The following is a 27,648-nucleotide window of genomic DNA, read 5'->3' as shown; positions in this document are numbered from 1 at the left end:
TCACACGTCTATAGCCATAGAAACGTGGAGATACATTTCTGCGGGAAAAAGTGGTCTTAAGACAGTAAATACGCTATGATTTATTTCTAAGATAAGATGACTATCTGCTAAAACATAGAGTAGCCCGTCCTTGTCAGCGCAGGGGCCGAGGTGCACACTGGGAAGGCCGAACACGTGGATTCGAGCAGCAGCCGCTCCCTCAGGCACTGCAGAGTCTGTGAGAGAGAAACTCTGATTTAAAATAGTGAACGAGAGTGTGCCTGTATATAATCATTAAGCTGAGCTCTAGACCCAGCAGTTCGGACCGTTTGCTGGTGCGGCCGGGGGAGACGCAGACGGCAGCCCAGACGCTCGGGACCTGCGAGGAGCCGGGCTGTGGGGAGCCTGTACCCCCTGGCGCACCCGGCGCCCCGGCTACACTGTACTCCATTGCTGAGATATGCGTCCGATGGCTACAGTGTTAGCAGCTGTAAAAATTCAAACTATAGGGAAAACGAGAAACTGGAATTGAGCAAAGCAGTGTCTTGAGGAAAGATTACTTCCTAAAGTTTAGAGTGGTCAAAAAGGCACACTTTCAGCTACGTGAGAATTTAAATGACGAGAGAAGAATGAGAAATGCAGGAAGTTAAAGAGTGAACACTGGGAAGGAATTTGCATCCGGCTTGGCAGCTGAATGGTACATTTCTGTCTGTGATGCCTGGGTAGTTGCACTGGTCAGGTTAGGAGATGCTGAGCTGCAGTAACAAATAGCCTGACTGTGAGGAGCCCTATGGCTCAAGCGTGTGGCTCCACGTTGCGCTGGCTGAGGTGTGAGGAGAACCCACATGGTTCTTGCGTGTCAGCTGTCGACCAGCTTATCTGATCGTGAGCCTAAATCCAGCTGCTCCTGTGAATTCCGTCCCAGCACTGACGGGAGGGGCAGAGGGGAGGGGAGCTCAGGGCCTGGGGGGTGGGAGTTGCTGCTGTCCTCTTAGCCGGTAGCTGGATGACGTGCCGGCAGGATCCTGGGCATGTTCACCCCTTTGCTATAGTGATTCAAACACAGGAAAGAGAGCTACATGGTCACTGATGTAAAACAGGACAGCCTGAGCATCTGGGACCGGCTGTGGGGCCTCTGCTTTGATGGACAGTGGGGCTGAGGCCACTTTATTGCTTTATTGACTACACCAAAGCCTTTGACTGTGTGGATCACAACAAATTGTGGATGATTCTTAAAAAGATGGGAATACCAGACCACCTGACCTGCCTCCTGAGAAATCTGTGTGCAGGTCAAGAAGCATTAATTAGAACTGGACATGGAGTAACAGACTGGTACAAACTTGGGAAAGGAGTACATCAAGGCTCTATATTGTCACCCTGCTTATTTAACTTATATGCAGAGTACATCATGAGAAACGCTGGACTGGAGGAAGCACAAGCTGGAATCAAGGTTGCCGGGAGAAATATCAATAACCTCACATATGCAGGTGACACCACCCTTATGACAGAAAGTGAAGAACTAAAGAGCCTTTTGATGAAAGTGAAAGAGGAGAGTGAAAAAGTTGGCTGAAAACTCAACATTCAGAAAACTAAGATCGTGGCATCCGGTCCTATCAGTTCAGGGGAAATAGATGGGGAAACAATGGAAACAGTGGCAGACTTAATTTTGGGGGGCTCCAAAATCACTGCAGATGGTGACTGCAGTCATGAAATTAAAAGACGCTTGCTCTTTGGAAGAAAAGCTATGACCAGCCTAGCTGCTGCTGCTGCTGCTAAGTCGCTTGAGTTGTGTCCGACTCTGTGAGACCCCATAGATGGCAGCCCACCAGGCTCCCCCGTCCCTGGGATTCTCCAGGCAAGAACACTGGAGTGGGGTGCCATTTCCTTCTCCAATGCATTAGAGTGAAAAGTGAAAGTAAAGTCGCTTAGTCGTGCCCGACTCTGCGACCCCATGGACTGCAGTCCACCAGGCTCCTTCGTCCATGGGATTTTCCAGGCGAGAGTACTGGAGTGGGGTGCCATTGCCTTCTCCGTGACCAACCTAGACAGCATATTAAAAAGCAGAGACATTACTTTGCCGACAAAGGTCCGTCTAGTAAGGCTATGGTTCTTCCAGTTGTCATGTATGGATATGAGTTTTGGACTATAAAAATAGCTGAGTGCCAAAGAATTGATGCTTTTGAACTGTGGTGTTGGAGAAGACTCTTGAGAGTCCCTTGGACTGCAAGGAGATCCAACCAGTCCATCCTAAAGGAGATCAGTCCTGGGTGTTCATTGGAAGGACTGATGAAGCTGAAACTCCAATACTTTGGCCACCTGATGTGAAGGGCTGACTCATTTGAAAAGATCCTGATGCTGGGAAAGATTGAAGGCAGGAGGAGAAGGGGGCGACAGAGGATGAGATGGTTGGATGGCATCACCTGCTTGATGGACATGAGTTTGAAGAAGCTCTGGGAGTTGGTGATGGACAGGGAGGCCTGGCGTGCTGCAGTCCATGGGGTCGCAAAGAGTTGGACACGACTGAGTGACTGAACTGGCTGGCTGACTGAACTGACTGACTGACCGGACTGGCCGGCTGGCTGGCTGGCTGACTGGGGCTGAGGCCCAGGCAGTGCCGTGCTGTTTGGAGTGAGTGGTGCACGAGATCTGGGTTCCAGCCTCCACCCTGGGCCTGCAGGGCTGGGGAAGCCTGGAGAGGCAGGGTGCAGTGGGGCGCCTGGCGGAGATGAGGCTGTGTGGGGAGGGGGACAGCAGGGCAGGGGTCGCCATGAGGACTGAAGCATTTGCCCCGAGGCTGGCCCTGCAGGGCAGCCCTGCGCGTGTCTGAGGCTCACAGACTGCAAGCGCGTCAGACTGCAAGCGCGTGGTGGCCAGACGCACACGCGGTCCTGCCGGGCGCCCGGCTCTGAGGCAGGTGGCCTTGGCGGCTGTGTCCCCAGTGCTTCCTGGGGCTCCTGGTCCTGCGGACGCCTGGGTGGGGTCTCCTCAAGCGGCTCGTGCCCCGCTCCCAGGACTGTCACCCGGCACCCTGGTGTTCCCAGGGCCCCCTGAGCACCCCCTCCCACCGCAGGGACCGAGGACGACCTACCGCTGCGGGCCGCGCTCTACGGGCTGCTCTTCCACAGCCACGCTGACCAGGGCGACTGGGAGGGCGGCCTCAAGGTGCTGGACGAGGCCATGCAGGTGCTGCCGCGGACGGCGCACCGCCTGTGAGTGCCCAGCCCCAGGGAGCCCCCCACAGCCCACCAGGGTGCCCTCCACAGCCCTCCCCAGGGTGCCCACCCCACAGTCCCCCAGGGTGCCTCCCCCACCGAAGCCCCCCAGGGTGCCTCCCCCCCACAGCCCTCCCCAGGGTGCCTCCTCCCCAGCCCCCAGGGTGCCTCCCCCGCAGCCCCCCAGGGTGCCTCCTCCCCAGCCCCCAGGGTGCCTCCCCCACAGCCCCCCAGGGTGCCCACCCCACAGTCCTCCAGAGTGCCTCCCCCACCGAAGCCCCCCAGGGTGCCTCCTCCCCAGCCCCCAGGGTGCCTCCCCCGCAGCCCCCCAGGGTGCCTCCCCTGCAGCCCCCAGGGTACCTCCCCCCACAGCCCTCACTCTCCTCTTTCCTCTGGTGGTTTTATTTCCCTCCTAAGAACTCAGCACAAGAAGAGAAAGGATTTAACACCCAACATACACAAATGATAAATTAATAAGACAGTGCAACACACGATTTCCAAGATACTCAGCTTTTGTTTTGTTTTGTCTTTGTAAGTGGGAACATGGACAAACACGTCCATTCCGGTGCATTCTATATGTTTGCGGCTTTTACCGCTCAGTTCAGGCATTAATGTCTCCCTGACGTTTCTTCAGCCTGATCTTCAAACACATGGTCATCGTGAAGGCCAAGCTCGGCCAGAGCTTCCTGATGGAGATCCAGAAGTTCAGGGACCAGAGCGAGGAGTACCTGGCCCACATGTGGCAGCGCCTGGCCCTCAACTCCAAGAGCATGCACGGCGAGCTGACCTGCTACCACAACGCCATCCAGGCCCTGCAGGTCAGCGGCGCGTGGCTGGGGGCCGGCGCTTGGGCTGGGGAGGCGCCTGGTACCTCGGGACGAGAGTGGGGCAGGGGGCAGGGGGCAGAGCCAGGCCTGAGACGCCGTCCTCCTGCCCGAGGGACGTGGTCCTAGGGAGGCTGCGGGTGTGAGGGGGAGGTGGGGGGGTGGCCAGCGGGTCAGGGAGGACACAGGGCTCTGCAGAGTTTGGGGTCCTTGGGGGCAGCCCACACCCCCAGAAGCTAAGACACAGGCTCCTCTCGACGCACTTGGAGATCTGGGGAAGGGCAGGCGCCCCGATTTGAGCACTCTCAGGTTGGGGTGTCCCCCAGGAAAGGGTCTAAGCACAGGCTCCTGTGGTCAAGCAGAGGCCTGGCTCCCCAACAAGGGCCCATGGGCGCCCCTGCACCTCCTGAAAGCCAGGCCAGGGCTCCTGAGGCCAGGTGGGCGCCACTGGCCAGGCTTCTCATAAATTCGCAGAGCTGTGCAGCCCCCGTCTCAGTCCTTTTCAGAACACTTTGGCATCCCCAACCCCCAGGTCGGTTGGCACCCTGTCCTCCCCACCTCCCCGCCAGCCCCAGGGAGCCAGGGTCACAAGGATGGGAGCAGGCCGGCAGGTACTCTGGATCTGGCCGCCCTCCCTGGGCCTCGTCTGGGGAGGCACACATCAGGGCTTCGCTCCCAGCGGCTGGACAGCCTTCTGTCCTGTGGACGGACGTTGTGGCCCTGGGCCTGTGTGTTGCCCCCACTTACTAGCTCTGTGACATGTGTGTGCAGGAGTTTGTACAGACGCATGTACAGTTATTCTCTTGGGCACATACCTGGGAGCGGACTGCCAGGTCACGTGATGACTCTCTAACTACTTGAATCCTGGTATGACTTGTATTTCCCTAGCAACTAATAGCAAGCATCCTTTCATGCCCTTGCTGGCCACCTGCATGTCTTTGGAGAAATGTCAGATGCTTTGCACACTTTTAAATTTGGTCATCTGTCCACTTATTATTCAGTTCAGTTCAGTCCCTCAGTCGTGTCCGACTCTTTGCGACCCCATGAACCACAGCACACCAGGCCTCCTTGTCCATCACCAACTCCTGGAGTTTACTCAAACTCATGTCCATTGAGTCAGTGATGCCATCCAACCATCTCATCCTCTGCCGTCCCCTTCTACTCCTGCCTTCAATCTTTCCCAGCATCAGGGTCTTTTCAAATGAGTCAGCCCTTCTCATGACAAAGATATTGGAGTTTCAGCTTTACCATCAGTCCTTCCAATGAACACGTAGGAGTGATTTCTTATAGGATGGACTGGTTGGATCTCCTTGCAGTCCAAGGGACTCTCAGGAGTCTTCTCCAGCACCACAGTTCAAATACATCAATTGTTTGGTGCTCAGCTTTCTTCACAGTCCAACTCTCACATCCATACATGACTACTGGAAAAACCATAGCCTTGACTAGACCGACGTTTGTTGACAAAGTAATGTCTCTGCTTTTTAATACGCTGTTTAGGTTGGTCATAACTTTCCTTCCAAGGAGTAAGTGTCTTTTAATTTCATGGCTGCAGTCACCATCTGCAGTGATTTTGGAGCCCGCCAAAATAAAGTCAGGCACTGTTTCCACTGTTTCCCCATCTATTTGCCATGAAGTGATGGGACCAGATGCCATGATCTTCGTCTTCTGAATGTTGAGCTTTAAGCCAACTTTTTCACTCTCCTCTTTCACTTTCATCAAGAGGCTCTTTAGTTCTTCTTCACTTTCTGCCATAAGGGTGGTGTCACCTGCATATGTGAGGTTATTGATGTTTCTCCCGGCAACCTTGATTCCAGCTTGTGCTTCCTCCAGCCCAGCGTTTACTTATTGTTGGGTTGTGGATATTCTTTGTGTGTTTTGGACGCAAGCCCCTCATCAGATACATGACTTGTAAGTATTTTCTGTCGTTCCGTAGGCTGTCTTTTCAGCTACTTGCTCATTTTCTCGATGATGTCATCTGTAGCACGAAAGTCTATCATCGTGACGAAGTCCAGTTAACGCATCTTTCCTGCTGCTGGCGCTTGTGCCTTTAGCTTTGTATCCGACAAACGGAACTGCCACCCTCGGCCTGAAGCTTTCCGCCTTTGCCGCAAGGCTGCCGTGGCTGCAGCTCTCATGGCTAAGCCCTGGCTCCATCTGGAGTCCAGTCTTGCGTCCGGTGGGACGTGAGGTCCTGCTCTGTCTGTTGGTCTGTGGCTCCCAGTCTTCCCAGCTCCACTGTTGAAACGATGACCATTCTCCCTTCCACGCCGCTTTCCCCCATCACCTGCCTTGCACAGCTCCTGTCAAAGCCACCAGTGGCCACCACGGCCATTCTGAGGCCCCATCTGAGCCCTTCTCTGCGCTGATGGTCAGGTGTCACCTGGCTTCCAGGCCGCCCTCTCCCGCTGTCTGCCCATGTGCTAGTGAGGGGGAGGACCTGCTCAGGGCTTGCATACTCCATTCAGCAACACCGCCCCCCCCCAACCCAACCGCCCGCCCGCCTGCCCGCCAGGTGGCAGTGTCAGGCAGTGTCCTAAGCTGGTCCATCCCGCCCTTGTGTTCCGCCGACCCGGGTGCCTGCCCCTGCCCTCAGACTCCTGCCCCTCCAGCCACACGTCCTCCTAGGTGCCGGGTGTGGGGCCCAGTCTGAGGCCCAGCAGGTGGAGGATGGGCGGGCTCCTCGGGGCGGGGGTGGGGGGGGGGGGGCGGCAGCGCCTGCCATCCTGCCGCGGGGTCGGGTCTGAGCCGGCAGGCCTCGGGTGCAGCACCTCCCCTGCCCTCCGCGCCCCGTGGGCCACGTGCTAGAGGAGCCCCGGCGCAGAGGTCAGAGCGCCGGCGGGGAGCCCCTGAGGCCTCCATTGCCCCGGGGGCGGGCAGGAGGGGCACGTGGAGCCTGCCGGGGGCCTGGCGGGTGGGCCGTGGGGCGTCCACGGGGCGCGGAGGCCGGGGACACTCGCCAGCCTTCCGCCCTGCTGCTCGTCGCCCGTGGCGGTCTGGCCGAGCCTGGTGGGCGCCCTCTGCTCTCGCGGGGGAGGAACCCGACGCCCGCGGTGCCCTCCGGTTCCCGCGCGGCTGCCGCGCGTTCCAGCCTTTTCTGTTGGATCCCGAAGAAGCCGGAGAGCCAGTGGCAGAAGGTGGACTACATCATGGAGTTCAGCGAGTGGCTGTACTACAGGCAGTTCCCTCTGGAAGACGTGGTCTTCCACCTCAAGTGGGCGATCGACATCCTGCTGAGGATGCACCCCGTGGGGCGCGTCCCCGAGCCGGCCGGCGTGGGGGCCACGGGCGCGGAGGATGCAGGTGAGCGGCGCCTCCGGCTGGGGGCGGGCCACCCGCCGCTGGGGGCTCCTGGGCACCGCCGTCCCCATATCCCCCTTCCGGGCACGCTTCCTGCGGGCTTGCCCAGGTTAGGGCCCCGCTGCGCTCGCTGGGTGCCCATCCTTGCGTCCACTAGAGCCCGTGCGCCGGAGGCCCAGCCCAGCACCGTGAGGGAGGGCGGCGGCTGACGGACTGAGCCCAGCTCGCTTCGGGGAGCCAGTCAGGCGGTGGTGGCCGCTCAGCAGCTGCTCTGGGTGCCCACTCGGGGGCAAGCGCGAGCGCCGTCACTAGAGGGCGGGCCCCGCCCCCGGCCCCCGCCCCCCCAGGGGGATGGTGCCCCGAGCAGCAGAGGGCCCCAGGGCCGCTGACCAGCATTCCCAGCCCCAAGGCGGCCGCTTCCTAGACCTGCAGAGTTCAGGATGGGAGAGGGCCGCCTCCTGTCTGCATCAGCTAGAGGCTCAAGGGCTCGGCCGCTTGGTGTCGAGCCCCTTCTGGGTGTGTCCGCACGCCCAGCTCAGCCAGCTAGAGGGAAGCATGGTGGGTAGGGGGCTCCAAGTAGACCCCAGAGCCCAGACCTCTACCCCAGCCTGGGATGTGGCCAGTGTCCCTGCAGGCAGGCTGGGGGAGCCCCGGGAGGCCTGTCCCTGAGGCTGACCTTGAGTCCTGGGAGGAGGGCACTGCCCTCTCTGGAAGAGAACCAGCCCCAGGCTGGGGGCCAGCGGGCCCTGGGCCAGTCAGTGGGGATGCCAGCAGTGCCCTGTCTTCCAGACGAGCAGGTGTCCACTCTGGGGGCCATGGAGGGCCCGGGGGACCCGGGGGCCCCCTCCCTGCAGGAGCTTCAGAGCGTGCGGCAGCTGGAGACGCTGGCCCGCGCCTACACGCTGCTGGCCCTGGTGGTGTCCCCAGGCGGCGCCGGCCACCAGGACTACTGCCTCGAGGCCTACGCCTTCCTGCACCGCATCTGGCAGGTGAGGCCCCTGCCGTGCTCCCAGGGGTCTAGGTCTCTCCTGGGACCACGTCCCTCCCCTCCTGCACAGTGCCCCCTGCCCCCTGCTCTGGAGACTCAAGGGGGCTTACTCCTCTGCAAGACTCAGGCCAGCACCTTTGCCCAACCACCTCCAACCCCTGCTTTCCCACTGCATTGCCCCTGGGCTTCCAGAGCCTTCTCTGCACCCCTTCACATAGCCGCCTTCCTACCACCTGTCTACAGGGCCCCCAGGGCAGCTTCTGGTGGCCTCGTCTCCTCAGGAACCTCCCTGGGCTGTGACCCCCAGCAGGACAGTGTTGGCAGGACAGGCCTCTCTTCTTGGGGCAAGTTCGCCCCCCGCCCCCAGCCATGTGATGGGGACAACAGGGCATTTGGCATCGGGAAGGACGAGGAAGGCCGTCCTTGTCTGCAAAATGCCCCAGGCCCCCTACCCCCCCATGCAGTTGCAGTTCTTTTAGGAGAACCATTAAAAGTCACTGGAGTGTGTTCTTCATTAAAGACATTAACTCATTTTATGGGACTGACAAACCCTTCTTAAGGGTCAGCCGCGCATATCTGCAGGCCCAGAGTCCTGGAGGAAGTCCGCTGAGTGCCCGTGGCCTGGCCGCGCCCAGCCCTGGGGTCCTCAGCCTGCTCTCAGACCTGCATGGCGGGAGGGAAGCCCGCGTCTGTCACTGCTGTTCAGTCACGTCAGACTCTGTGCTGCCCGGTAGACCGTCCTCCACCACCCCGGAGCTTGCTCAAGCTCAGTCCATTGAGTCGGTGATGCCATCCAACCATCGCATTCTGTGTCGTCCCCTTCTCCTGCCTTCAATCTTTCCCGGCTTCAGAGTCTTTTCCAAGGAGTCAGTTCTTTGCATCAGGTGGCCAACGTGTTGAAGCTTCAGCTTTAGCATCAGTCCTTCCAATGAATATTCAGGACTGACTTCCTTTAGGATGGACTGATTGGATCTCCTTGTCCAAGGGACTCTCAAGAGTCTTCTTGAACACCACAGTTCAAAAGCATCAATTCTTCGGTGCTCAGCTTTCTTTATGGTCCAACTCTCACATCCATACATGACTACTGGAAAAACCATAGTTTTGACTAGATGGACCTTTGTCAGCAAAGTAATGTCTCTGCTTTTTAATATGCTGTCTAAGTTGGTCATAGCTTTTCTTCCAAGGAGAAAGCATCTTTTGATTTCACTGCTGCAGTCAGACATTAACGTGGCAAATTTGGATTTCTTTTCACAGGTTTCTTTCTCAACAGCAGGAAAATCCTCTTCAGAAAGTAGAATTTCAGCAGTAGCAAGCTCGCACTTGTTGTTGCCTAAAAAAGAGAAGGAGAAAAGCAGAGACAGAGATAAGGACAAGATCAGAGACAAGGAGAGGGACAAGGACAAGGGGAGGGATCCGAAGCAGGTGACTGCACCCTCCTAGCCGGCAGGCTGCATCCCAGCCGCCCCTGCAGGTCCTTAGGCCAGAGGCTGGGCCTCGAAGGGCGAGGAGCACCCTGGCTCGTCTGTCCGCTTTCCTGCCCTGGGAGGTGGGGCGGCCTCAGTGCCCCTGCCCCAAGTGTCAGGAGGCTGACACGGGAGGGTCTGGCTTTGCCCTGGTGATCAGCTGCTTTTCCGGAGCGCTGGCCTTGTGGGGCAGGGCAGCCCTTTCTCTGCGTCCCGTGGGGCCCTGTGCGTGTCACTTCATCAGCTGGAGGGACTGCCTCCACCCTGGCCATCCTGCTGGACTGGACCCTCGGGAGACACCCTGCCTCCTTCCCGCAGCCCTGCTGAGCTGGGATGTGTGGCGGGGGGGCCGTGTCCAGGGCACAAGGCTCCGAGTGGCTGTGGGAAGTGGTGTCAGCTGTCGTCTGTGGCTTGGGTGTCTCCAGGGAGCCCCACCACACACCCATCCCCAGAGGGGCTGCCTGCCCGGGGCCCACGACCTCCATTGCCATGGGGCCCCCTGGGTGTCTGCCTCCAGCTCCACCTCCCAAAGCAGAGCCTGGCTTCTTGCTTTGCAGTTCCAGAGCCCTGCTCCTGGCAAATGCCTCGAAGACTTGCCCTCAAGCCTCGAAGAGTGGGCTTCCTATGCCTGCCCCGAAGAAGTCATATCTGTATTCAGACAGGATCAGAGCGACTTTACCATCAACTCGTCAACTATCCAGAAGCCGGTGAGTGGACCCAGCGCCTCTCCCCCAGGCCCGCGTCCCCGCATCCTGCCTGCTGGACTTTCTGTGGGCCCAGAGAGTGTGTCGGGCCCCAGGCCCTCCCCAGGCCCCTCCGCGGGCACCTGTGCCGCACGCATGCTCCCCGGGCAGACCACACCCCTGTGCCTGTGGTCCAGCTGCGCCCCAGGGCGTCTGATGCTGCTGAGTGCTCCAAGCAGCAGGAGGGTCTTCCCCACAGCTCCGCAGGTATGGCTTCAAAGCTTGGGCTGCTGTCGAGGGGTCTGCAGGCCACACTCCCCCCTGGTGCCAGGGAGGGTCCTCCCTGCCTCCACCAGCAGCTGGGCTCCCAGGCGTGTGCCTCTGTGCACACACGGCTTCTCCTCTGTGTCTGTCTCGTCTCCCAGATAATTTTGGTAATTTATCCGTGGCCTCTTTGGATTTTACGTGTGCACGCACAATCTGCACTTCCTCTGCAGACGTCTTCCCTAACTTGGGCTCGTTACACTGCTCCCTTGCCTCACCTTGCTTGCCTGGTTGCCTCCAGCTCAACACCACAGGTGGCGAGGCCTCCCGGTCTTAGCAAGACTCATGTGACCGATGCTGTTGGGTGTTCTTAGGCACTCTTCACTGGTTAAGCGAGTTCTTTTATTTCTATTTGCTTAAACAACTATGAAAGTGAAAGTCGCTCAGCCGTGTCTGACTCTTTGCAAACCCACGGTCTACACAGTCCATGGCCTTCTCCAGGCCAGAGCACTGGAGTGGGCAGCCTTTCCCTTCTCCAGGGGGTCTTCCCAAGCCAGGGATTGAAGCCAGGTCTCCCGCGTTGCAGGCGGATTCTTCACCAGCTGAGCCACAAGGGAAGCCCCACAAACAGCTACAGATTCTTATTAAATATTTTTCTCTATCTATTCAAATGATAATTTTTTTTTCTCTTTCATTCCTTCAACTTGGTTGAGATGTATTATTCATTTCATTTATCATCAGGTTCGACAGGCTAATGTTTTGTTTGGGGTGTTTGCCTCTATGTTGATGAGAAAATTGGTATTCAGTTTTCCTTTCTCACTACATGCTTGTCAGGATGGGGTGAGAACTTACACTGACCCCAAGCTGTTTTCTGCTCCCAGTGCTTCTGACCCCGGGCGCCTGGGTCTCCACACAGCAGCCAGCGCCCCCGCCACTGCGCTCCCCGGGCGCCTGGGTTTCCACACAGCAGCCAGTGCCCAGCGCCCCCGTGGACACCAGCTAGGGGACCACCCCACTGAACTCGGCTCTGACACTTAACCGCCAGGGCAGTGTGGCCCAGGGATCAGGCCTCCCTCGAGGCCTGCCCCGGCAGACGCCCGCCATGGGCATCGGGTCCCCAGGCCACTGCATGTCTGTCAGTGTGGCCCCCAGTCAGGGTCCTGGGGCCCTCCCCAGGTTTGATACTTGCTGTGACGACCCCCAGACTTGGGGAAGCTTCACTTAGCAGATACGCTGGCCTGCTATAAAGGATGTTGTAATGGATACAGACAAACAGCCCGAGGAGGTCTGCAGGGCAGGTCTGGAGGGTCCCAAACTCGGGAGTGTGTCTGTCCCCGAGGAGCTGGGGGCCACCAGGCCCCCCCCTCCTGGCAGGTGGACGTGCTCATCAGCCCAGAAGCTCTCCAAGCCTGTCCCGTAGCGGGATCACGTTGGTTCCAGGACAGGGCATGACCGGTCCTCTCGTGGGCTGTTGGTCCCTAACTTGACCACCAGCCCCTCTCCTCCCCAGGTATCAGGGGAAGGGCCGAGGGTCTCGCTGTCCTGCCATGTGGTTGGTCCCTCTGGCCGCCGGCCTGCCTCCTGAAGGTCTGCAGGGATGGCCAGGAGTCCCCTCGAGGGTGTGAACTCAGGTGGGGTGAGAGGGTTCTAGGTGCTCAGTGATGGAACCAGGAGCAAGGCCAGACGCACGTGCCATATTTTCTTACAGCATCAGACTGACCTTTCAGTCAATTCCAAAGTGTTCCTTGTTAAGCTCTTCTTGAGAAGAATTTGTATAAAATTAGCTGTTATTTTTCCCTTAAATGTTTGGAAGAATTCCCTGGTGAAGACTTCCGGGCCTAGATCTATTTGGAAAGATATTAAATTATGGATCCACTTTATTTAATAGTTACAGAACCCTTTAGATTTTTAAATTTCTGTTTTTGTAGTAATTTTGGTGGGTTGTATTTTTCTAGGATGTTTCCTGTTAATATGAAATATAAGATTCACTGGTATAATGTTGTTCCTAATATCCTGTTATTGTCTTCTTAGTGTCTGTTAAATCTATAAGTATTTCTGTCTCCCTCCACCCCCTACCTTGAGCGGCCTCATCAGGAATTGTCAGTTATTGGTCCCTCAAAAAGCCACGTGCTTTCCAGGCCAACCAAACACCACTGGGCTTGAATGTGACTGGGCTTGTACTTCATTGCCCTTAAGGCTCAGACGCAGACTTTGGGGACCTGATCGGAGCATTAGCCTTCAGTGGGCCCTCGACTCCACCCGACAGAGGAAAGTCAGAGGTGCCGAGCAGGCTCTCCACTGCCTCTTTGTCAGCCGACGCCCCAGGTCACACGGCCCTGACACGCTGGGTTCACGCATCTGAACACCCTCCTTCTTGCGCGCCGTGGCCCAGTCATTTTTTCCGAGTTGTTCACTCCTCAGTGCTTTAAGCGGACTTTTTAAATTGCTCATCCATATTTTTAAATTTTCCACTGAAGAATAATTGCTTTTTCAAACCTAGTCCAACATTATAAGAAGTATTAGTGCATCTCTGCCTATACTTAATTTTAAAGCAGTTGGTGGCTACATAAAGAAACAAAACAAAGACTCTAATTTGAGTGAAAGCAGGTAGATTTTTCTCGTGAGGATCTTGTGCTTGTGCTGAAAAGTCTAGGAAATTGCGCATGACGGGGTGCAGCTAACGGCGGAGCGGAGGCGGCAGAGAGCACGTCCGTGACGCCCTCAACACTCGGGAGCCCAGCACCCTGCGTGTGGCCCCGCGAAGGACAGAGGTCCTGGGGAGGCCCTGTGAGCCGGGCCTAGTCCTCCTGTGACCTCGCGTGTTTGCTGGGTTTTGGCGCAGACGTACAGCCTGTACTATTTTTGGCGCAGACGTACAGCCTGTACTATCTGGACCGCTTGGCGGAGGCCCTGCAGAAGATGTTCCTTCACGAGCTGGCAGTCCCGGCCCTGCAGCTGGGGGCGCTCATCGCAGCCTCCGTGGTTGAAAGCAAGAGCCTCAAGGACCTCTACCACCTCCGGTGGGTGCCCCTGCTGTATTTCAGGGAAGCTGGGAGACGTATACATGGCTAAAGTGGAAATTTGCCCAAAGCAATATAGAGATAAATCAGATCTTAAAACATTAATTCTGTGGTTGACTATTTATATAAACAATAAAGTCTCTAAGATGTGTAAAGCCAAATACATCAAAATACTTAAACATAAAAATATTTTTAATTTTTAAATTTCTACCTGGTTTTTAAGAGAGTATCATTATTTCAAGGAAATACACGCTGAAGTAGGATAAGCAGGATAAAGGAGTATTGCGTCCTCAACCTACTCCCAAATAGGTCAGGAAAAGAATTACACACGTATAAAAATTTTATGTAATTACACACACATAATTTTATATATTTACACACACTCCTAAGCTATATATAAAATTTATATATATTAGTATAATTTTTATATTATTGGATATGTAGATAGAGAACCTGGACAATGAAAGATGTTCAGTAACTCTTTGTAGAGTTCGTGTAACTTTTCTGGAAGCCTCAAATTATTTCAAAATAAGAGTGTTTCACACGGAAGGCAGAGCACAGCTCGTTGGCTTGAGGTTGTGATGGGGTCAGAGCCCCGCCAGCCTTGTCTCCACCTCTGGAGGAGACCCCGAGACCCCGAGACTGTGAATGTGTTGAGAAATCTGGTGACGGCATCTCTTATTTTCCCCTAGGAACTAGGCTTAGCTTTAAAGATTATTGAAAACATCCTCAAATTACCTGTTCTTTTTCCATTTGCCAATCTGTGTCGAGCCTCCTGAGCCCAGGGCAGCCTGTCTCAGGCCTGACGCTCCTCTCATCCCCAGACTTGCCCTGGCTTGTTCCGAGTTGAGGTTGAGGGAGGCAGCCACGTACCACGAGGAGGTGGTGGGGCAGGCCTACATCTGCGACGTGGAGCAGGCCAGGTGAGAGGCTGTGGCTGGTGCAGACCCCCCTCCCCCACTGCGGCAGGGCCCCCTGCTGTGGTGCCCCCCTCCTGGACCCCCCATGTGGCACAGACCCCCCTGCTGCAGCACTGGCCCCCCCCCGCCCTCTGCCTGGGCTCCATGCCAGCCCTGCTCTCAGCTGCATCTCCTCGGGCCCCGGGACCCATCTCCCACCACAGGATGTTGGGGGCATCCTGGGCCCAGGAGCAGGTCATTACTCACTGGCCCTCCTGCGTCCCATGTCCACGTACAGGGCTGTGGTAGATGAGGGGCGGGTGCCGGGGTCTGGGGGGGCAGAGCTGAGGGAGGTGGTGTTCCGGGCACAGGGGGAAGGTAGGGCACCCAGGAGGCAGGAGCTGGCGGGACTCCGCGGTTGGTGCCCAGCAGGGAAGGAGGGCCTGCCTTGTGGATGGGCTGGAGTTCTGGCTGGAGAAAGCCTGAGATTCATGTTAAACACCCAGGTTGGGATGTCAGATTAGTAGCTGGTTCATGAGCCTACAGTGTGGGAGAGAGAACAGGCCACATGGGGAAAACTAGAAGTCATCTGTGCTGCTAAACGAGGGGAATTTAAAACAAACTGTGTAAACATGTGAGTGGATAGTTGCCTGTTGTGGCTTTCTATTTTGTATTTCTTCGATTACTACCGAAGTTGAACATTTTCAAGTGCTCTGGCTGTTGTATTTCTTCTTTGGCATAATGCTTGTTTTACTTATATTAGCTGCAGAAAAGAAATTGCCTTGAAAAAGGAGAAAAATAAGGAGCCTCTATTAGAAGAAAGTCTGCCAACACTGACTGAGCCCCCCGCTTCGGCCCCACAGGCAGAGATGAAGCCCCTTGTAGCGCAGGATAAGGTAGCGTCACTCTGCAGAAGCTGCTTGGCCCCTGGCCCAGTGGGGGCGGCGACAGGCCCAGCTCCAGCCACTGTGCTTGGACCTATCCTAGTGGCCGAGGCCTCCTGATCCTTGTGTCGGCTCCTGGGAAATCCAGGGACTGGTGGGGCGTGTCCCTGTCCCTCCAGCCCTCAGGGAAGACGAGACCGCAGGGTCTGAGCTGTGGTTCAGAGAGGACAGGCTGGGGGTGGCTGGTGGGGGGTGGGAGCTCCCACACCAATGGGAAGGGAAGGGCGATCCCTCGCAGTGGGCGCAGAGCAGCTGGGAGGCGTGAGTGCCCCCGCCCTCGCCGCACGCAGTGGGCTTGTCCCGAGGGGCTTGCCTATGAAGGAAATGACCGCCCCACGTGTGCTCCAAGGTCACTTGTCACGGTGGCAGTGCCGTCCCTGGGGCTTGCTTTGTGGTGGGCGGTGCTGGGACCCCGGGGTGTGCAGAGTCCCCTGCACCCGGCGCTGCTCAGTGGCCTGGTGGGAGCAGGGACGGGTGTCCCGAGAGGACAGCCTGGCCACGGGCCCTGGAGCAGGGACTGGGCTCGGGCATGCATGGCCAGTGGGCAGCCGCGCCAACGGTGCCCGCCCTGCACCAACGCGGCCCCCATGGGCCTGCGCGTCTTACAGATCCTGAAGGTAAACGAAGAGACGGGCAAGGGCCTGGACGGAACGTCCTTCCCGCTGCTGTGGACCCTCAAGGCCGAAGTCCTGCTGGAGATGGAGCTGTACCAGCCTGCGCGGCTGCTGCTGTCAGAGGCATATCTGGCCTTCCAGGTGAGGCTGCACCTGCCGGGCCCACTGCACCTGTGGGGCCCCCTCCCCCAGAAGCAGCCCCCCAGGCCCCTGCTCGGCTGGAGGCAGGGCTCTTCTGTGCTGGAGACTGTTCGGCAGCCTCCGTCTGACTGTGGTGGTCTGTCCACGTGCGCTGTCTGTCTGTTCCTCTGGCTTCATTACGGCCCGTTTTCTGTAACTGCTGCGGGGCTGTGCTGCGGCCTGTCTTCCTCCTGGGCTGCGGGGCCGCGTGTGTTTCTGAGCGGGCCCCTCACGGTGCGTGTGGACGATGGGGCCCTCAAGAGGCCGAGGGCTTCGGTTTGTTCTTAGAGGCAGATGGCGTCCCAGGACCCCAGCCTGCTCCGGAGCTCTGTTCTGCTCCTGCGTGTGGGCCCTGCGGGTGTCTGGCCGCTTGGAGGTCTCCTGGAAGCCTGGGTTTCGCCAGGGCCTCTCGGAAAGGCTCACTGCATGCGGAGGCTCAGCCTCTCAGGTCCCTGCTGTCCGCTGGCTTTCGTGAGGCAGCTTGGCCGCTCCCCCGGGAGGGAGCTCCTGTGTCTGCTCCTGCCTCCTCTCCCCAGCCCGACTGAGACCCTCTCCCTGGGCTCCGTGCCCACGAGGACAGTGCCTTGGGAAGGCCCAGTGCGGAGCGGAGCCACCCCGTGCGTCCCTCCCTCCCCGAGGGGGCGGCTGGGCTGCAGCGTCGGTGGCTCCCGGGGCCCCCGGTGGGCAGCTCCGTCTCCGTGCGGCGTTCAGGATTATTCCCTGGGAGGGGAGGCAGGGCTGCAGAACTGCTCGAGTTGGCCCTTGCTTTGTAACAGAGCCCTCGGGAGAGGAGCACCTGTAGCTCTGTGTCTCAAGCCAGGGGGACCGCGTGGCCAGGGGAGGGACTGAGACGGCCGTGCGGCTGGTGGAGGGGATCAGCCAGGATGGGCGCGGGGGTACCTGGAGGGGGTGCAGGAGGTCGAGGAGGCGGGGCTGCGAGCCGGCTCCCACGGCCCCGGGCACCACGACCCCGTCCCCCGGCCTGCGCCTGAGCATCCGGGGCTTTCCCAGTCAGCCTCCCTCAGACCCACGAAAGAGTGCTCCACGCACTGTCCGCACCTCCCCGTGGCGGCTCCCCAGCCCTCCTGCTGCCAGAGGGGCTGCTTAGACTCTGCAGAGCGGGTCTTAGCACGCACAGGCGTTGAGCTCGGCGCTGGGGCCCCGTCCTGGAGGCTCATCCCCGGGCAGGCACCCGCACGGCGCCTTCGCTCGCCTCTGCCTCTCTCCGGCTCCGTCTCTCTCCCACCTCCATGTTCTGCCTGTCTCTGTCTCTCTCTCTCTCTGTCTCTCTCTCTGTCTCTCTCTGTCTCTCTCTCTCTGTCTCTGTCTCTCTCTCTGTCTCTCTCTGTCTCTCTCTCTGTCTCTCTCTCTGTCTCTGTCTCTCTCTCTGTCTCTCTCTGTCTCTCTCTGTCTCTCTCTGTCTCTCTCTCTCTGTCTCTCTCGCCCTCTCCCCCACTCCATCCCCCGTCCACGCACCTCCTTTGCAGGAGCTGGGCGACCCTCTCGCACAGGCCAGATGCCTGCATTTGCTGGCACAGCTCGCCAACAAGGAGAAGAAGCACGGGCAGGCTCAGCGGATGGTGGAGCAGGCCCAGCGCCTGGGAGGCAGCGAGGAGTTCTGGTACCAGTCCACCCTGACCCTGGCGGACACGCTGCTGTCCGCAGAGGGTGAGAGGAGAGAGACCCTGGTGAGGGGCTGCTGCGTGCGGGGCGGGGGACCTGCAGGTGGGGGGGTGGCAGGGCCACGGTGACTCCGCCGGGCCTGCCCCAGGTCTGCAAGCTATTCCAGAAACTCATAGACACCTTCAACGTACTCAAGAAGGAGAGACCAAACCGAATGCCCATATTGGAATTCCTGACCACAGACCTGGAAGCCAGGTAACCTTCTGTGAGGAAGAATGTTAATCACCATGAAAGTTGTGGTATACTTCTTTCCACTATTAACTCTAAGTCATGTTTCGAGCCTGTGAAGTTCAGAGACTCTTAGGACAAGGCCCTGTGTCCGCAGCCGCCTCCCGTATCCCTTCCTTGGCAGCCAGCCTCTCTCTTAGGACCGGGCAGGCTGGTGGCTTGTTTGTCCCTGGTCTCTCAGCTCCTCAGAGGTGGCTCAACGTCCAGGAAGCCTCTAAGGCTGGGGAAGGTCCAGCCGCTCCTCTCCCCACAGTCGGTTGGGGCTCCCCAGGTGGTCAGCTTCCTCCTGGGGTCTGTCAGTCTGCCTGCCACTCTCCCCTCCAGTTTTTGGCCCGAGCGTCCGGTCCACGGACATAGCATCAAGCTCTCTGCAGACGCCCGAGGGGCGGGAGGCCACAGGACAGCCTCCAGGCAGGAACGTGCGCACCCAGACGAGCAGTCCGTCCCTCGGCTGTCGTCCTGGCCGGCCACTGGTCTTCTGGAAAGCAGCCTCCCGTGGTCCCAGCTCCACCTGCCCTGGCCTCTCTCTAGGAGCGCACAGAGCCGGCCCGAGGCCTGCCTGTCGAGGCAGACCTGCCGCTCCCGCCTTCACAGAGCAGCTGCTGCTTCCCAACCAGAGCACCGCCACTTTTGCCTGACTGGGGTTTTCTTTTCTCCCCTACTCTCTGCTGAGTGCTTCCTGTGCTGGGAGAGGGTTCCTCACGGCTGTTCTGTCCCCACCTCTGGTGGGGCCCTGGTCCCCCCAGCAAATGCACCTGGAGCCCCAGATGCAGGTTTGACATATGAACAGGCTTCATTTCCACCTGGTTTTCTTTTCTTCCCCAGAGTTCTTTAAGAGAGGGATTTGAATTTTCAGGGGGATGTAGAGTGCCTGGGGTGGGGAGAGGTTAGTTTCTAACTTTACGGCATTGTCACCAAACGGCGTGGCTTGTGGTGTGGAGAGAAGTGTGCTGTCCCGAAGGTGCCCCTCCGGTTTCCCAGAGCAGAGCTGGTGGTGGGTGGCTGGCGGTCCTGCCCATCAGTCGCAGCGATGCCCCCGCCCCCACCCCCGCAGGTGTGTGAGCCTCCAGATCAAAGCGGTCCAGGAGCAGCTGGACAGAGACCCCCTGCAGAACTTGTTTCTGATGCTGGAAATAGACGGCCGCTTGCTGGAGGTGGAGGAGAAGTTTGTCAGCATTGGCCGCAAGGAGAAGTGCATGGACATTCAGCTGGAGCGGGCCCGCCTGAAGAGGTGGGGGCCTGCTGTGCTCCTTGCCCCAGGGAAGCGCGCAGATGCAGCCTCCCGCCCAGCCCGGGGCACGCGAGCGCCGCTCCACATCTTGCTCAGGCGTGGACATGCACGCCTTTTCACACTCAACCACACAGGTGTCACCTCAGAGGCCAGGAGCTGCCCGCCCCCAGCAGTGCCGTCACCTCCCCTGACCGCTCCCATCATCTGCCCTCCCCCCCTCCCCCCCGCCTACCCAGGGCCACCCCACCTTGGGGTCCATGCAGGGGTTCAAAACACAGCAAGCAAACCAAAGGCCAGGCATTACAAGTAGCCTTTATGAGGGAAAAGGCACACGCTGCCTGGGAGCCCCCAGCTAGCAGCTGTGGTCGCCGAAGCCGGTGGGGTCCTTGTAGGGCTTGGGGACACTCAGACACGGGCAGGGAAGTGAGGGGCCCGCCCGGCCCCCGGCACTGCAGCGCAGCCGCGGCGCCTCCACACCAGCTTCAGACTGCGCGCGCGGTCCTCCAGGCCTCCATCTCTCTTCCAGATAGACCGAGATGATCTTTCCGGGTAAAACACCTCATTATAAGATTGGAAGTGCTAATGAAATATACACTGTAATTACATGAAACTTGCATGCTGCACATTCTTAGTGCTGACAGTGTGTCGCTTTGACGGTTTTGTTCTAAATGCCACTCTTCTTCTGATTAAGGTTGTGTGCCCTAAGTGAGAAATACGAAGAGCAGAGAACTGCATGGTACTTGGAAGCGTACGACCTGGCCCAGAGAGCCGTGGCTGGAGCGGTGGACCTGTTTCTCAGCGTCCAGAGCTTACTGTCCCTTCATGACGTAAGGACATTATGTGAATTTTACCTCAATTTTAAAAAATCCCAGAAAGCTATGGGAGAGATGACCAAATATTTGGAAAGTAAATAGCATACACCAGAATAACTGTGGGCCAGAGAAAAAATCAGAAGGGAAACTATTTTGAACTATAGTGTATGTGTGGTCAGGGCAGGGGCCACGTATCAAACTGTGTAAGAAATCTCTAATGCAACACTTAGGGGAGCTTTTGTAGCACCAAATACTTGTGTGAGAAGAGAAAAAAAAAACCTAAATCACTTATCTCAACATGAAAGTAGAAAGAGCAAACCAAACTCAAAGTAAGTAGAAGAAGAGAAATTGAAGACCACAATGGAAGCCAATGGAACAGAGAACTGAGAACTGGAAAAGCCAATAGGCCACATGCTGTTTCTTTAAGGAGATCAATAAATTGGTAAACTTCTGGTCAGACTGATTAGAAAGAGAGAAAGGATATAAATTACCAAGCTCAGAAATAAGCCATGTAACATCACCATGGACTCCACATGTTGAAACGATAATAAGGGAATATCATGAAAGACTTTATGCCATATGCTTGACACGGGAGATGAAGTAGAAAATTCCTTGGAAGACACAAACGACCACAGCTCAGTCAAAAAGAAACAGATAATGTGAGTAGCCCTCAATTTATCAAATAAATTGAATTTGTAGTTAAAAGTTTTTCCATGAAGAAAATGTCAGACCCATATGAATTTACTAGAGAATACCAGCAAGCACTGAAGGCAAAAATCATACCAGTTCTGTGTAGATTCTTTGGGAAAATTGAAAAGGAGGGAAGACATGCCAGCTCTCCTGTCGGGCTGGTGTCAGTGTGATACCAAAGCAAGATAAAGATACTAAGAAAGACCCTATTGACAGTTCTTCATGATCATAGATAGAAAAATTCTACACAAAATTTGGGAAATTAAGTCCAACAATGTGTAAAAAGGATAATATACCAGGTTGATCCCAGGACTTGTGTAACGTTCAAAAGTCAATCAATTTGGTTCACCAGATATTTTTAAAAATTAAACATTATTGGACTTCCCTGGTGGTATAGTAGATGAGAATCCACCCATCCACGCAGGGGATAGGGGGTTGATCCCTGGTCTAGGAAGATTCCACCTGCCGTGGAGCGACTAAATCCGTGTGCCACGACTGCTGGCCTGAGTGCTGTGACGCTTGCGCGCCTGGAGCCTCTGCAACAAGAGAAGCGACCACAACTGAGAGTAACCCCAGCTCGCCACAGCTAGAGGAAGCCTGTGCACAGCAGCAGAAGACCCAGAGCAACCAAAAGAAAACAAGGATAAGAAGAAAGCATTTAACAAGATCCAACATCCATTCCTGATTTAAAAAAAAAAAAAGCAAAACCTCTTAGCAAACTGTTAATAGACGTGGCCTTCCTCCGTCTGACTAAGGGCACCACATGTTGAAAGACTGAGTGCTGTTTCCTTAAGATGAGGAATAAGACAGCGATGTGTCCTCCACCACTTCGATCCAGAATGCTCTTAGAGTTCCAGCCAATTCAATCAGGCAAGACAAAGAAACGAAAGCATTCAGATTAGAAACGAACATGTGAAACTGTCTTTGTTCACAGATAATGTGGCTGTCTGTGTAGAAAACCCTGTGCAATCTACAGAATAATACGGCTGCTGGTACTAAGGAGTGAGCTTAACAAGGCTGCACGATGCAAGACCAGTGCGCAAACAGCAATTGTATATCTCCAGACACTAATGATGGTCAACTGTACATTAAATATGACAGCATACAGATGAAATCCGGCCCAGAAAGCGAAAACTCATACCCTGAGAACCACAAAACATTGCTAGAAAAATTAAACGATACCTAAAGAAATGGAAAGGTATATTAAGTTCATGGCTCAGGAGACTTGATGTTATTAAGATGTCACTTTCCCCCATAAATTATCTACAATCCTAATCAAGATTCTGCAGGGTTTTTTAAAATAGAAATTGACAAAGTGACTTTTAAATCTATGTGGAATTTAAAAGGCCTAACATAGCCAACACAACTTTGAAAAAGAATAAAGTTGGAGGCCTAACATTACCTGATTTTAAGACTTACTGTAAAGCTATGGGTGAATAATTTAACTCAAATGACCATAATATCTACAACTGTGGGCAAGAATCCCTTAGAAGAAATGGAGTAGCCCTCATAGTCAACAAAAGTGTCCGAAATGCAGTACTTGGATGCAGTCTCAAAGATGACAGAATGATCTCTGTTCATTTCCAAGGCAAACCATTCAATATCACAGTAATCCAAGTCTATGCCCCGACCAGTAATGCTGAAGAAGCTGAAGTTGAACAGTTCTATGAATACCTACAAGACCTTCTAGAACTAACACCCAAAAAAGATGTCTTTTTCATTATAGGGGACTGGAATGCAAAACTAGGAAGTCAAGAAATACCTGGAGTAACAGGCAAATTTGGTCTTGGAGTACAGAATGAAGCCGGGCAAAGGCTAATAATAGACTTTTGCCAAGAGAACGCACTGGTCATAGCAAACACCCTCTTCCAGCAACACAAGAGAAGACTCTACACACGGACATCACCAGATGGTCAACACCGACATCAGATTGATTATATTCTTTGCAGCCAAAGATGGAGAAGCTCTATACAGTCAGCCAAAACAAGACCGGGAGCTGACTGTGGCTCAGATCATGAGCTCCTTATTGCCAAATTCAGAGTTAACTTGAAGAAAGTAGGGGAAACCACTAGACCATTCAGGTATGAGCTCAACCAAACCCCTTACGATTATACAGTGCAAGTAACAAATAGACTCAAGGGATTAGACTCGATAGACAGAGCGCCTGAAGAACTATGGATGGAGGAGGCCCGTGGCATCGCACAGGGGGCAGGGATCGAGACCATCCGCGAGAAAAAGAGATGCAAAAAGCGAAACGGCTGTCTGGGGAGGCCTACAAATAGCTGTGAAAAAAAGAGAAGCGAAAGGCAAAGAAGAAAAGGAAAGATATACCCATCTGAATGCAGAGTTCCAAAGAATAGTAGGGAGAGATTAGAAAGCCTTCCTCAGGGATCAATGCAAAGAAATAGAGAAAAACAGTAGAATGGGAAAGACTAGAGATCTTTTCAAGAAAATTAGAGATACCAAGGGAGCATTTCATGCCAAGATGGGCACAATAAAGGACAGAAATGGTATGGACCTAACAGAAGCAGAAGATATTAAGAAGAGGTGGCAAGAATACACAGAAAAACTATACAAAAGAGATCTTCATGACCCAGATAATCATGATGGTGTGATCACTCACCTAGAGCCAGACATGCTGAAATGCGAAGTCAAGTGGGCCTTAGAAAGCATCACTACGAACAAAGCTAGTGGAGGTGATGGAATTCCAACTGAGCTATTTCAAATCCTAAAAGATGATGCTGTGAAAGGGCTGCACTCAATATGCCAGCAAATTTGGAAAACTCAACAGTGGTCACAGGACTGGCAGAGGTCAGTTTTCATTCCAATCCCAAAGAAATGCAATGCCAAAGAATGCTCAAACTACTGCACAATTGCCCTCATCTCACATGCTAGTAAAGTAATGCTCAAAATTCTCCAAGCCAGACTTCAACAATACATGAACCGTGAACTTCCAGATGTTCAAGCTGGATTTAGAAAAGGCAGAGGAACCAGAGACCAAATTGCCAACATCCGCTGGATCATGGAAAAAGCAAGAGAGTTACAGAAAAACATCCATTTCCGCTTTATTGACTATGCCAAAGCCTTTGACTGTGTGGATCACAATAAACTGTGGAAAATTCTGAAAGAGATGGGAATACCAGACCACCTGACCTGCTTCTTGAGAAACCTATATGCAGGTCAGGAAGCAACAGTTAGAACTGGACATGGAACAACAGACTGGTTCCAAATAGGAAAAGGAGGAAGTCAAGGCTGCATATTGTCACCCTGCTTATTTAACTTCTATGCAGAGTACATCATGAGGAACGCTGGGCTGGAAGCACAAGCTGGAATCAAGATTGTCAGGAGAAATATCAATAACCTCACATATGCAGATGACACCACCCTATGGCACAAAGCAAAGAAGAACTAAAGAGTCTCTTGATGAAAGTGAAAGAGGAGAGTGAAAAATTTGGCCTAAAACTCAACATTCAGAAAACTAAGATCATGGCATCATTTCATAGCAAATAGATGGGGAAACAGTGGAACAGTGACATACTTTATTTTTTTGGTCTCCAAAATCACTGCAGATGTTGACTGCAGCCATGAAATTAAAAGACACTTGTTCCTTGGAAGAAAGGTTTTGACCAACCTAGACAGCATATTAAAAAGCAGAGACATTATTTTGCCAACAAAGGTCCGTCTAGTCAAAGCTGTGGTTTTTCCAGTAGTCATGTATGGATGTGAGAGTTGGAGTATAAAGAAAGCTGAGCACCAAAGAATTGATGCTTTTGAACTGTGGTGTTGGAGAAGACTCTTTAGAGTCCCTTGGACTGCAAGGAGATCCAACCAGTCCATCCTAAAGGAAACCAACTCTGAATATTCACTGGAAGGACTGATGCTGAAGCTGGAACTCCGCTATTTTGGCCACCTGATATGAAGAACTGACTCATTGGAAAAGACCCTGTTGCTGGGAAAGTTTGAAGGCAGGAGACGGGGATGACAGAGGATGAGATGGTTGGATGGCATCAACCGACTCAATGGACATGAATTTGAGTAAACTCCGGGAGTTGGTGATGGACAGGGAAGCCTGGCATGCTGCAGTCCATGGGGTCACAAAGAGTCAGACACAACTGAGTGACTGAACAGAACTGTAAAGCTATGGGAATCAAGATAGTGTGGTTTTAACGTAAAATTACACATCAGTGGAACTTAACAGAGAATCTAAAAACACACATGCATACAGAAAGAAAACTGACTTTCTGCAAAGGGGCAAAGCGAGTTCAGTGAAGAAGGACTCACCTTTAAAACAAAGCTGCTGGAGCAACTGGGCGTTCATCCCCCAGAATTACCCTTCCATTCATCCCTCACACTACGTGTAAAAACCCGCTCAAGATTCGTCACAGGGCTCCATGTAAGAGCTGAAACCGTGACACTTTCAGAAGAAGACATAGGAAAACGCCTCTGCAGCCTTAAAGTGTAGCAAATGAGACCAAAATCTTTCTTACCCATGAGACCAAAATCATCCATCAAAAAAAAATTTATAAATTGGATTCAGCTCTTCAAAAGACATCATTAAGAAAACGCAAAGACAAGTTGCCAACTGGGAGAAAATATTTACAAATCATTTATCTGACAAAGGTCTTGTATCTAGAATATATTAATGTAAAGAACTTTCAAAATAGACATCAGTTCAGTTCAGTCGCTCAGTCGTGTCCGAATCTTTGTGACCCCATGAATCGCAGCACACCAGGCCTCCCTGTCCATCACCATCTCCCGGAGTTCACTCAAACTCATGTCCATCGAGTCGGTGATGCCATCCAGCCACCTCATTCTCAGTCGTCCCCTTCTCCTCCTGCCCCCAATCCCTCCCAGCATCAGAGTCTTTTCCAGTGAGTCAACTCTTCACATGAGGTGGCCAAAGTACTGGAGTTTCAGCTTCAGCATCATTCCTTCCAAAGAAATCCCAGGGCTGATCTCCTTTAGAATGGACTGGTTGGATCTCCTTGCAGTCCAAGGCACTCTCAAGAGTCTTCTCCAACACCACAGTTCAAAAGCATCAATTCTTCGGCGCTCAGCTTTCTTCACAGTCCAACTCTCACATCCATACATGTCCACTGGGAAAACCATAGCCTTGACTGGATGGACCTTTGTTGGCAAAGCAATGTCTCTGCTTCTCAATATGCTATCTAGGTTGGTCATAACTTTCCTTCCAAGGAGTAAGCGTCTTTGAATTTCATGGCTGCAGTCACCATCTGCAGTGATTTTGGAGCCCCAAAAAATAAAGTCTGTCACTATTTCCACTGTTTCCCCATCTATTTCCCATGAAGTGATGGGACCAGATGTCATGATCTTAGTTTTCTGAATATTGAGCTTTAAGCCAACTTTTTCACTCTCCTCTTTCACTTTCATCAAGAGGCTTTTTAGTTCCTCTTCACTTTCTGCCATAAGGGTGGTGTCATCTGCATATCTGAGGTTATTGATATTTCTGCCCGCAGTCTTGATTCCAGCTTGTGTTTCTTCCAGCCCAGCGTTTCTCATGATGTACTCTGCATATAAGTTAAATAAGCAACCCAATAATAACTGGCCAAACATCTGAATAGACCTTTCTTCAAAGAAAGTAAGTGGATGGTAAATAATCACAAGAGAAGACGGCAAGTTTATTAGTGAGTCAGGGAAAAACCACCACACAATTGTTAACACGGCTACAACTTGAAGGACCAACTACATCAAGTGTTATCAGGACCTGAGAAACTGGGACAGCCCCCCTAGGCTGCCGGTGCGGACAGCATAGCGACCACGTCGGGAACGGTTTGGCGGTTTCGTGAAGAGTGAAGGCATGCCTCCGTGTGGCCCAGCCACCCCGCTCCCGGGCGTGTGTCCCACACAGACGTGTGTGCGAACGCTCACTTCAGCGCTGTTTGCCACAGCCCCACACTGGGGGTGTGGGAGCAGGCGGGCAGGCGGCCTCGGCAGAGTGCAGCTCCTCCGTGTGAAGGGACTCACGGACACGCGCCCCGCGCTGCAGTCCGTGGGGTGGCAGAGAGTCTGACATGGCTGAGCGACGGAACAACGCCCAGGATGGACACAGCCTGCAGACAGCACGTGCTCTGCGGTTCCATCACGTAAAACCTGAGGAAGAGCAACTGACTGACGAGCCGGAAGAGAGGCTCGTCTAGGAAGCGGAAGCGGAAGCGGAGGGAGAGGCGGGCGGGGCCTGGCGGTGGGCGGGGCGGAGCGGGGTGGGTGGGGCCTGGCTAGCTAGGAGGGAGAAAAGGAGGGAGAGGCGGGCAGGCCGGGGCCCCGCGGGCAGGCCGGGGCCTGGAAGTGGCTCCCGCCTTGATGGTCGCACCCGTCAGTTACAGAATGTCAGCAGCCCTTTGATGCGAAGACTCCGGCACCTCAGGCTTAGCCTCGTGGAGGGCTGCCTGGACACGCTGCAGCTCATCTGGGAGGACGCCCGGAAGCGGCAGCTGGAGCAGAGCTCCACGGACAAGCTGCTGTCCGACTTCCTGCAGAGCCCCAGTGACTACACCGCTGTCGGCCTGGTAACGTCCCCGGACACGCGCTGGGGGCCCCCCCACCGTGTGCCTGACCAGCCATTGGGAACCCAGAAGGTCGGGGTTCACAAACGTCCCCCGAGATCTCTGAGCAGAGG

At 54.7% G+C, this 27,648-nt stretch overlaps 1 protein-coding gene across 1 annotated transcript in view; it reads left to right on the top strand.

Moving 5' to 3' along the window:
• CFAP46 (cilia and flagella associated protein 46) overlaps positions 1 to 27,648 on the top strand; it is a 96,783-nt gene that overhangs the window by 47,168 nt on the left and 21,967 nt on the right. Inside the window, exons 26-40 of the mRNA XM_052661027.1 lie at positions 3,050 to 3,188; positions 3,826 to 4,009; positions 7,126 to 7,315; positions 8,102 to 8,301; positions 9,555 to 9,722; positions 10,321 to 10,470; positions 13,582 to 13,730; positions 14,555 to 14,653; positions 15,393 to 15,525; positions 16,182 to 16,328; positions 17,855 to 18,055; positions 18,139 to 18,245; positions 19,333 to 19,509; positions 20,201 to 20,336; positions 27,350 to 27,538. Of these exons, the coding sequence (XP_052516987.1) occupies positions 3,050 to 3,188; positions 3,826 to 4,009; positions 7,126 to 7,315; positions 8,102 to 8,301; positions 9,555 to 9,722; positions 10,321 to 10,470; positions 13,582 to 13,730; positions 14,555 to 14,653; positions 15,393 to 15,525; positions 16,182 to 16,328; positions 17,855 to 18,055; positions 18,139 to 18,245; positions 19,333 to 19,509; positions 20,201 to 20,336; positions 27,350 to 27,538 (2,369 nt within the window). The remainder of the gene's footprint in view (positions 1 to 3,049; positions 3,189 to 3,825; positions 4,010 to 7,125; positions 7,316 to 8,101; positions 8,302 to 9,554; positions 9,723 to 10,320; positions 10,471 to 13,581; positions 13,731 to 14,554; positions 14,654 to 15,392; positions 15,526 to 16,181; positions 16,329 to 17,854; positions 18,056 to 18,138; positions 18,246 to 19,332; positions 19,510 to 20,200; positions 20,337 to 27,349; positions 27,539 to 27,648) is intronic.

This window comes from Budorcas taxicolor, chromosome 23 (assembly GCF_023091745.1).
Source record: "Budorcas taxicolor isolate Tak-1 chromosome 23, Takin1.1, whole genome shotgun sequence".
NCBI classification, from domain to species: domain Eukaryota; kingdom Metazoa; phylum Chordata; class Mammalia; order Artiodactyla; family Bovidae; genus Budorcas; species Budorcas taxicolor.
This window is presented reverse-complemented; position numbering and strand designations above follow the sequence as displayed.